This window comes from Sardina pilchardus, chromosome 7 (assembly GCF_963854185.1).
Source record: "Sardina pilchardus chromosome 7, fSarPil1.1, whole genome shotgun sequence".
Classification (NCBI taxonomy): Eukaryota; Metazoa; Chordata; class Actinopteri; order Clupeiformes; family Clupeidae; genus Sardina; species Sardina pilchardus.
In genome coordinates, this window is record NC_085000.1 from 11,005,453 (window position 1) to 11,015,452 (window position 10,000).

Consider the following 10,000-nt stretch of genomic DNA (forward strand, 5'->3'; position numbering starts at 1 on the left):
GGTGTGTGTGTGTGTATGTGTGTGAGAGTGAAAGGGAGATGAGTGTGTGTGTGTGTGTGTGTGTGTGTGTGTGTGTGTGTGTGTGTGTGCATGCTTAAGGGAGATGGATGGTAAGAGTTACTCTATTTGTACACTGCGTGTGTGAGGCTGGTCCATTTTCCCTCTTAATGCTGGGCAGTTAGTGGTGTGAGATGGCAGAGCGGAGCACTCTCACCCCCTGATTTGGCCCTCTGCTCTTCTCCCCTTACTCCTCTCTCGTGCGCTCTCTCTCACACACTTTTTTTCTTTCCTTTTTTCTTTTTTCCTCTCACTTCTGCAGTCTCAGTCCACCATTTGGCCTCCTTTTCTGTCTCTCTCTCAGCTTGTCCTTTTCTCTTCCTCTCTCTTTCTGTCAGTCTCTCCTCAGCATCTCACTCTTCTCTCATTTGCTCCCTATCCCTCCATTTTTCTCCCTCTCCTGTCTATTTCTCATCCTCTTTCTCTCGCTCTAAAACAATTTGTGAAAGTTTTAATTAATCTCCCTTAGCGCAGCTGGCTAGATGATACTGTGTCCTCAGCAAACTCCTGCAAACTCCTTGGCACTCGTGACTGCGCGTTGGAACTTGATCCATCTCGTCACGTCATTACACAAAGAAGCCGAAGAATCCATCGTGCCATTATGAGCGCACAGAGGCGAGAGATGACAGCTCAATTTAGCTCTATCAAAGCCTGGCCAAGAAGCATCTGATCTCTCCTGCTAATGCTTGGCACACCGGAGCTCGTGTTCAAATGAGTGTTTGAAGAGCGAAAGAGTTGGACCCACTACAGAAAAAAGCACAGATAAAAGGGGTAGAGATGGCACAAAGTGGAGAAGATGGAGGGTGAATGAGAGAGAGAGAGAGAGAGAGAGAGAGAGAGAGAGAGAGGCAGGAGGTGAGATGAAACTGGATTTGAAAGCCAAGTCCATGATGGAGAGAGGCAGGAAAGGTGGAGAGAGAGAAAAGGGGAGAAGAGTGAAGAGAAAGAGGAAAAGGAGGATGAGAGAGGATGAGAAGATGGCAGGAAGTGAAGAGAACAGAGGGGTGTAGAAGGAGTTAGAGAGAAAGGAAATGAGATGAAACTGGACTTGAGATCCGACTCTGTGATGGAGCAAGGAATGGAAATGGAGAGGGAATAGTGAGGAGTGAGGGAGGAAAAAGAAAAAGAGAGGAGAAAGGACAGGAGTAAGAGAGAGGTGAGGGCTGGAAAAAAAAAGATTGATGTAAAAAAAGAAAGAAGAGCCGTAAAAAGGAAGGATGAAGGGAAAAGTGAAGAAAGAAAAGGGCCTGATAGAGAAAAGGGAGGAAAGACCAAGAATGTGAGATAAAGATAAGAAGAGCCAGATAGTGAAAAGAGGACAGGGAAGAGAAGAGAGAAAGAAAGAAAGAATGTGAGAAAGAGAAAACGACCGGATAGCGATAAAGAGAACAGGAAAGAGCGGCTCATGTTTGGACTGGTGTTGCGCCATGGCCACTTTTCCAGCTGACCTGTTACATCTCTAGAGCTGAGCTTCCCCCTGACCTGACCAGCTGGGCCAGCGCTCACGTCCAGTCCAGCTCTCCGAGGAGAGGAGAGGAGAGGAGAGGAGATGGCTTTTCCATTCCCCATGCCCCAAAACACTGGCCTACTTGTTCAGATGTGTGGTTCGCCTTATCAGACCAAATCCAGGACCTTAAACGGCATTTTGAGTGGATGAGCTTCGACAGGATGTCTAGTTAAGTCAAGTCAAGTGATTTTATTTGTACAACCCAGTATAAACAAGTGTATCAAAGTGTAAGACAGTCATGGATACAGTTTCGTTTGATGTACGTGCAGAATCCGAACCAGCATGATGTGAGATCCTGGTTTGCAATGGCAGGATGTCCACGCCTATATCCTGAGGCTCTTGCTTGGAAACTCAGTGTAATAAAATAGTAACGGGCTTGTTGTTGATACAGACAGCTCAACCAGCGAGAAGTTCACAGCTGATCACACACACACACTCACACACACACACAGAGAGAGAGACAGGCGTGTCGTTGGTTTACCTTCCCGTCATCACCTAATATACACCTGGCGTGCCAGGTGAGCTGACCTTGAGGGCAGGAAATAACGAGAGCAATAAAGGCACTCAGTTCTGGGGATAGCCCTATGCTCCCAAACACGCCCCTCCCCTTCCAGCCCTCTCTTAACCCCTCAGACACGGCTCAATGAGCCCTGCCCTGACACCCCCAGGCACTCATAAATCACTGCACCACTCACACACACACACACACACACACACACGGCACCACCACTTCCCTGGGGCGTTCTGTCTTGAAATTCCTGCATCCATCCAGGCTGAATTCCCTGGTCACCCAGCTGATTGCATCCACAGCACCTGACGGAATTCCTGACGCTGAAAGAATTCCCACATGAACCAATCGGACCAGTCCCATCCCAACTAACACCCCCCCACACACACACACACGTTCAACCCCCCACTCTCGCCTTATTACGGGTATCCATCTAACACATCCAAAGTGAATTACACAGACTAAAAATACCCCAACCATAACAAATGAATTGCTGTCAAGCGATCCCGGGGTATAATTTGATCACATTCCTCCTCTTCCCGGTTTATTTGATTTCATTAACCCCACCACCCCCCCTCCTTGTTTCCATGGGCTTAAGTGGGGAACTGGAGGGGTATTAGCGAGCATGCTCAGAGATTGTGGGTCAGCGGCTGGCTTTTGCGGTGGACACCGGACACCTCTAGTCTCATCTGACCCCCTCGAGCGCCCCCTTCCTCCTCCCGGCAGCGCTGTTATTTACGAAGAGTAGCGGCCTGGAAAAACACAAACCCTTCCCGTGGTGCTCTACGGCCCTCGGAGAGAGGGCTTCCTGGAGTGGTCATGCATGGGAGGAGAGCGCAGAGATACGCTTATCTGGCCTGCCACCCGGCCCGCTCTGGTTTGCGTCGTCTGTTTTGTTTAGGGAGGACCGCGCCCTAGGAGTCCCGCGGAGTTCCGGGGAGCACCGGTCAGGGTTCCGTGGCCTCAGTCCGGGGCAGGGAGACGTCGCGCTTCCCCCCGTCTGCTCAGTGGGAGAGATTGGGGGAGGTCTGAGATGGAGGGAAGAGAAGGGAAAGGGGGGTTGGGCTTCACAGAAGTCTGGTTTTCCATCCGTGTGTGTTGTGCTGTGCTGTGTTGTGCTGTGTTATTATGGGATGGTGTATGGGGAGGTGCAGCGATAGGAACGGCACTGTTTGAAGTGGGATTAGACTTGTTAATGACTCCTGGGACTCCAGGGAGTGAGGCTGGTAGCTGTGCACTGGACCAAGCAGGACCAGCCTCCCTCTCCCTCTCCCTCTCCCTCTCTCTCTCCCTCTCCCTCTCCCTCTCCCTCTCCCTCTCCCTCTCCCTCTCCCTCTCCCTCTCCCTCTCCCTCTCCCTCTCTCTCTCCCTCTCCCTCTCCCTCTCCCTCTCTCTCTCCCTCGCCCTCCCTCGCCTCGCTCCTCTCACTCTATCAGCTCATCTGCACCAGTCTGGCGCTTGAGTTTTTATCTTCTTCGTCTTTCATTTTCAATTCATTTCTATCTTCTTTATCTCTCTCTTGCTCCTTCTGTCTCTCTTACATGTTTCTCCCCCTCTTCCACTCTCTTTCAATCTCCATACATCTCTCCTTTCTTCCCTCTGTCCTTTCCTTCCTCTCTCTCTCTCTGCCTCCCCCTCTCTTCTCTTCTAGCTCTTTCTCTCTCCCTCTCACCTCCTCTCTATCTCTCCTACCCTCTCTCCCTCTGCTTCCCCCTCTCTTCTCTTCTCGCTCTCTCTCTCTCCCTCTCACCTCCTCTCTCTCTCTCTCTGTCTCTGTCTCTGTATATGTGGGAGAGGAGAGGAGAGTGATGGTGTCCAGGCTGAGGTTGAGTTTCTGGGTCATGTTGGCTCTCGGTGTGTGTGTGTGTGTCTATGTGGTTTATGGCCGTGTCTGAGTCCATTACGGCCGGCCCACTGGGTGGGAAGCTTAGATTTCTCCTGCTCTCACCCACTCTGTGTGTGTGTGTGTGTGTGTGTGTGTGCAAGCATGTGTCTGTGTGTGTGAGACATTGCGTGTGTGTGTGTGTGTGTGTGTGTGTGTGTGTTTGTGCAAGCGTGTGTGTTTGTGCAAGTGTGTGTGTGTGTGTGTACACGGCTACACGCTTCTAACCATCTACATCTCACATCCTCAACTACTCCAATTGAAAGAGCTTCATTGGCATGAGCGTTCATGTAGAGTTTTGCAGTGTGTTGTCAGCAACAACAAAGCACCCACACCATCCCTCTCTGGCATCTTTCCTCCCCTCAGATCTCTGCATCTCTCCTTCACCCATGTCACTTCTCTCTCTCTCCACTTTTCTCTTATCTTCCTGTTTTTCTCACCCATATGTCTTTTCACTCTATCTCTTTCTTTCCCTCTCACTGTTCCATTCTCTCTGTCTATCACTCCCTCCTTCTTAGTCCCCCCCCACACCCACACACACACACACACACACACACACACACACACACACACACACACACACACAGTTCTTTGAAATAGAATCACTCTGTCTCAAATCAACTACTATGTGCACTGTGTGCTTACTGGCATAGTGTGCACATTTTAACAGAATAGTGTCGTCTCATATCAAACGCTAATTTCCGTGCACTTCACGGAAATGACGATCGTAACATTTAAATATAATTTTATTGGTGTCCTCTATTCAACCGTGACATGGTCGTACTGTGTCAAAACATAAACCGTTTATGTTATAACTTGCTTGTACCTCTGTAAAGTGTGTTTTCCACCGCTGCTGCTGTTTGAAAATACTCCCTCCCCTTCCGTTATATAGCCAAGATGGCGTCCGTTGAGGGCGAAAAGTGTCCATCGTTCCACACTCAACTTTTTGACCGTTATGAGTGCACCATCCGGGGACTTGCAGTGCCTTTCGTATCGTTCGAAGTTTTAGTGTAAATGCCCACACGCACTCAAATGAAGTATTTTAAGTGCAGAAGTGCGCCATTTGAGACACAGTGAATGACTCCATGGACTGGAGTGGTCTGGAATAAGGGCAGAGTTGGGGTTAACCGTGTCTGACACTGGCCCAGACAAGAATGGCAATTATGCTGCTACGTCCACTACTACCACCTCCAACCTGACCACCACCACCACCATCAACACCACCAGGTCCTCCACCAGCACCACTATCCCCATGCAGCACCACCAGCTCTGACAGCACCACTGCCACCACCACCACCAGCAAGTCTGGTCTCTCTGAGAGCTCATTTCAGCTGTGGCAGTTCTGCCTCAGAGACCCCTTTACTCAGCCTCTCCTCAGCCTCAGGTTGGGTACCAGCTGACTCTGGGCCGAACGCGGGCCGGTTCCGTCGCTGGTGCGGAATGGAACCGTAGCCAGCGGCTGTCAGGTGCAGTCAAGCGAGGAAGTGGCAGGCTGACACGGCCGAGGCAAACTCGGGACGACTCGGACCCCCGCTCGCTAAATTAGACTTCCCACGGTCTCCCCGCCTGTCTCCCGGCATTTGGCTGCATGTCAGACCAGAGATGGGCTCCCTCCCCCAATATACACACATACACACATCAAAAACCAACACACACACACACACACACACACACACAGACACACTCATACTCAAACACGTATACACACACTCATACACAAACACATACACACGTACACACACACAAGTAATCACACATGCTCATGCACAACATCACACACACATGCACACCAAAATGATCCACTGGTGAACCCTCTCGAGGGTTTTAGCGGTGCAGCAGTTCCACTAAATCGGTGTGTGTGTGTGTGTGTTGGGGGGGTCGATTGAGAGTCAGGAGTGTTCTAGGGAGCTGCTATGGTGACGAGGTCTTTTCAGAGCACCACTATAAAGCCGGAGTCCCTTTCTGGCATCAGTTCCTTTTCCTGTCAGGAGACTGATTTAGTGGCTAGATTTACTAGCCCAAGGCTACCTCTCACCTCTCCTCTGGGTGAGTCTCTCACTCTCTCTCTCTGTCTCTCAAACACACACATAGGTTGCTCTGGATTTACCCCGACTCTGAGGGGGAGCCCAGCTGATTTCCCACCAACCCGACGGATCAACTCTCAATCAGTTTATAGGCTGTCCTGTCCTCTTTTCATTTGGCTGCGGTTCAAATTCCTAATTAGTTAGGCTAATGCACATTGTCTGTGTGTGTGTGTATGCACATGTATGTGTGTATGTGTGTGTGTGTGCGTGTGTGCATATGAATGTGTGTGTGTGCATATATGAGTGTCTGCTTGGGCATGTGCATATGAGTGTCTGTTTGTGCATATGCATATGTGTGTGTCAGCAGCTTTGGGGATTGCTTTCGTTCACGGCATGTTGGCTCACCACGCCATCCTGTTCCCTCTCTCTCCATCTCTCTCTCTCCTTCACTCCTTCCCTCTCTTGCTCACACTGTCTCTCTCTTTCTCTCTCTTTCTCTCTCTGCCGTCTCCTCAGACAATCTAATTGTGCCTGAATCCCTCAGGACTCTCACACAATGGCTCCCTGTGTTAATTTAGTCTACACAAAACGCCCCCCAGCCTCAGGAAGCCCAAAAATAACCTGATATCGGGCCCCTTGCGCTGCGGAGCGCCGTGGAGCGCTGCCGAGCCGGGAACGCTGCAGGTCGTGTTGCGCCGCGTCGAGATCCATATTCTCGCTTTACTCCCAGGAGCACAGCAGAAGTGCAGACATGGCAGCCTTTGTGTTGGTTTAGAAACGCGCCGGCTTAGCGGAGTAATTGGAACAGACTGAAGAAGACGGCCATGTTTGAATCCTCTCGGGAGCTTCAGTGTTTTCGGAAGGGGTAGAGTCGGTGTGTGTGTGTGTGTGTGGACTCGAAATCACGTCCAAGAGATCACGTTTTGTTTGGTCAAAACATTCATCAAGTTTCAACTCAAAACATTTTCTTTATGGTAAAGGGTCTGAATTTGAATTTCAAACCACCACGTGAAGTGTTTGCCTTGTGTCGTATTCAAGGTGCCTTGCGTCAGGGAAGTTTAGGGAGGTTTCCCTCATCACACATTAAAGCAACTGTAAGGAGTTTTGATCTAAAACCGGAGAGCCAAGCACATGCAAAGACCATGTAAACACCAGCTGCCACTCATATGGCATGCTAGCAGCATGCTGTCCTGTGTCTTTTGGTGATGTAGTTGACAGCGTTGGGCTGTGGAAATGTTGGTAAGATCTTACTGAGGTGGTGCATCCTGGGTCAGAGAATTCCATAAAGCATTGCTTGCATGGACAGTGGAAATGAACAGTGTATGTCATTCACATTACTATGAATTTGAAGATAATACCAGCACTAGTTGCTTATAAAAAGAAAAAAGCTTGCTATAAATTGGATGCATTTCTGACATTTTGACTTTGTGTTTTTGTGCCTGTAGATGCTAGCTTTGGAGAGGCAGGTGTTCGACTTCCTGGGCTACCAGTGGGCTCCTATCTTGGCCAACTTCTTCCACATCATCGTGGTCATCTTGGGCCTCTTTGGAACAATCCAGTACAGGCCGCGCTACATTGTGGTGGTAAGTGTCCGCTAGCAAACAGTATTATTCAACACGAAATAAGATTATAGTTACACATTATACACAAAAGGTGTGCAGTGTTACATTCATGTGCCTGGAAAGCAAAAAGTAAGAAGAGATTCACTTTACGCATACCCAACCCCCTACCTACCAAGACCCAATGTATAGCATATTAGCTATTTTCCTTCCATGCGCATACACACTCACACACACACTCCTCTAAATACACACATTTACAAACACACACACACACCCTCACACCGTAAAGCTGATCTTGGAGCTTCTGACACATTGTTTGGCCTCCTAATCTTTGCAATCCGTTGGTAATTACTGTTAATTAATTGATTTAGACGGACTGACTCGCCCAGCACTTCACTCAGCTCAGCCTAATTGCTGCTGCACCTCAAATCCACCAGGATCTCTTCGGCTTTGGCTAAGTTGCGTTTAGGCGAGTGGAGAGGAGAGGAGGGGTGGGGGTGGGTGTGTATGTGGGGTGGGTGATGGGGGGTCTCTTGTTAAGGCAAGTGGAGATGAAGGGAGGTGTATGGGAGGGGTCGGGGTGAGAGATGGGGTTTGGGTGTGGATTTGGCCGTTGTTATTTTTAGATTATGCACCGAGCAGCACATTTGTCGAGTGTGTTTTGTTCTCTTCAGCTGCACATTAATATTTAAACCCAGTGTCAGTGATGCTTTGCCTCATTCGTATGCAGAGAAACGCGGCGAGCAGGCGAGTTTGGCACAGGGGGAGGACTGTAATGTTTTTAGTGTTTGTTAAATTCAGATAAACAGTAGCGATATGGGCACACAAATTGTTCAAGAGACAGTGCTGCTGCTGCTGCTGTTGCTGCTGCTGTTGCTATTCTCCCCGGCTCAACAAAGAAGAAACGCTGTGCGAGAAACAAGCGACCGTAAAAACGACCATGAAAGTGAGGAAACACAACAAAAGAGTAATGAGTCACTCATGAAACGGAGGAGATGGGGAGAGAGATAAGAGGGGCGCTTCGCCACTTTCAGACAGGAAGAGACTAGCAGCGACGTAGCAACGAGAGACCGTGGAATGTTAACACAATTCAGCAACTTTTAGCAATTATAGACAAAATAACCGATAGCGATGACAGACATCGCTCGACAAAGTTAAACTAACCTCAACTTTTGAGGCGAAGCAGATTTCTGAGTGGATCTCCAGCTCTCTGTAGAGTATGTGGCTTTAGAAGAGAGGAGTTAGAAAGGAAGGGAGAGGAGTGCCGGAATTCAGGCATGGGCCAGGCCATTTAAGATTTCAAAAAAGGGCATTATTTATAACAGCTTTCTGTCAACGTCAACACATTTCTGACAACTTCAGGCACAGGACAAGGCTTTAGGCCCTAGGAGGAGGAGAGGAGAGTAGAGTATGTGCCCAATGGCAGAGTATTGGGTCAGTTCTCTTGTCTCAACTTGCCAGCCCCCGTGGGTGCCATGTGTTCACTCTCTTACCCGGGTTATCCTGTTATCACTATGACTCAAACGTGACTCACCTCCATGTGACAGGCTAGAAGTGTAAATCAAAGTGAGTCATGAAGAGTGGAAGGTGATTTCTCATTAGGTGCGTTTGAGATGGGATTTGGTCTGTCTGCAGCTGACTTGCTGTCTGACTGAATCTGCTGGTGTCAGCCTGGAAAACACGATAGACAAGCCTGGACAATTTTCTCCAGCGGCAGTCTACACCTGACGTGACTCACAAGAGATATCACGGCATTTTGTTCCTAACTGTTGCTTGTGTTGAATACAGTTAATACATTGAAGCGAATATGATGACTGAGTATGGTGTCAGCCAGACTACACTACATCCACACTACAGGAAACATCAGACTGACAAGGAACAATCAGGATGGGAACAGAAGTTTCTACGCCATCATTTTCAGATGTTTGGAGATTTCCCTATCCATATTAAACACAAGACCATTCATTTGAGTTTTCAAATGAAAATCGTTCCGTTTCAGGAGCTCAAGAACATCAGAGTACTGTAGAGAGGAGCAGATGAGAGTCGTATGTAACAAAAGTGATTCGGATTCAAACGAGTCCTGAATAGTATAGACATGGCCACTGACACTCACCACACACACACACACACACACACACACACACACACACAAAAGCACACACACACACACAAACACAGAGAGAGCCGGAAGGCCCCTCAGGGTAGCATATAATTGTGCCAGTCACTGCTGCCATCAAGTTTACTGCTTTGTAACACAGCCCTTTCCCATCAGCCTCCTTACAGACATGAACTCTGGGATGTTGTTGTTGCGTGACTCATGTGATGCGGATGGAATCCTGAAGAGAACCACGGGGCTGCTATGACAGTCGTCTCTAAACAGCATTATCTCCCCTCCATTCTTTTGTTCATCCGCCGCCTCAGCCCGACTCTGACGTCTTTAAAGAGAGAGGAGTCTTTAGA

The 10,000-nt window shown here is 48.9% G+C and overlaps 1 protein-coding gene across 2 annotated transcripts in view; it reads left to right on the forward strand.

Moving 5' to 3' along the window:
- nkain4 (sodium/potassium transporting ATPase interacting 4) overlaps positions 1-10,000 on the forward strand; it is a 64,374-nt gene that overhangs the window by 17,639 nt on the left and 36,735 nt on the right. For both annotated transcript variants that reach the window (XM_062540721.1, XM_062540720.1), the window contains exon 2: positions 7,424-7,561. In XM_062540721.1, the coding sequence (XP_062396705.1) occupies positions 7,424-7,561 (138 nt within the window). The remainder of the gene's footprint in view (positions 1-7,423; positions 7,562-10,000) is intronic.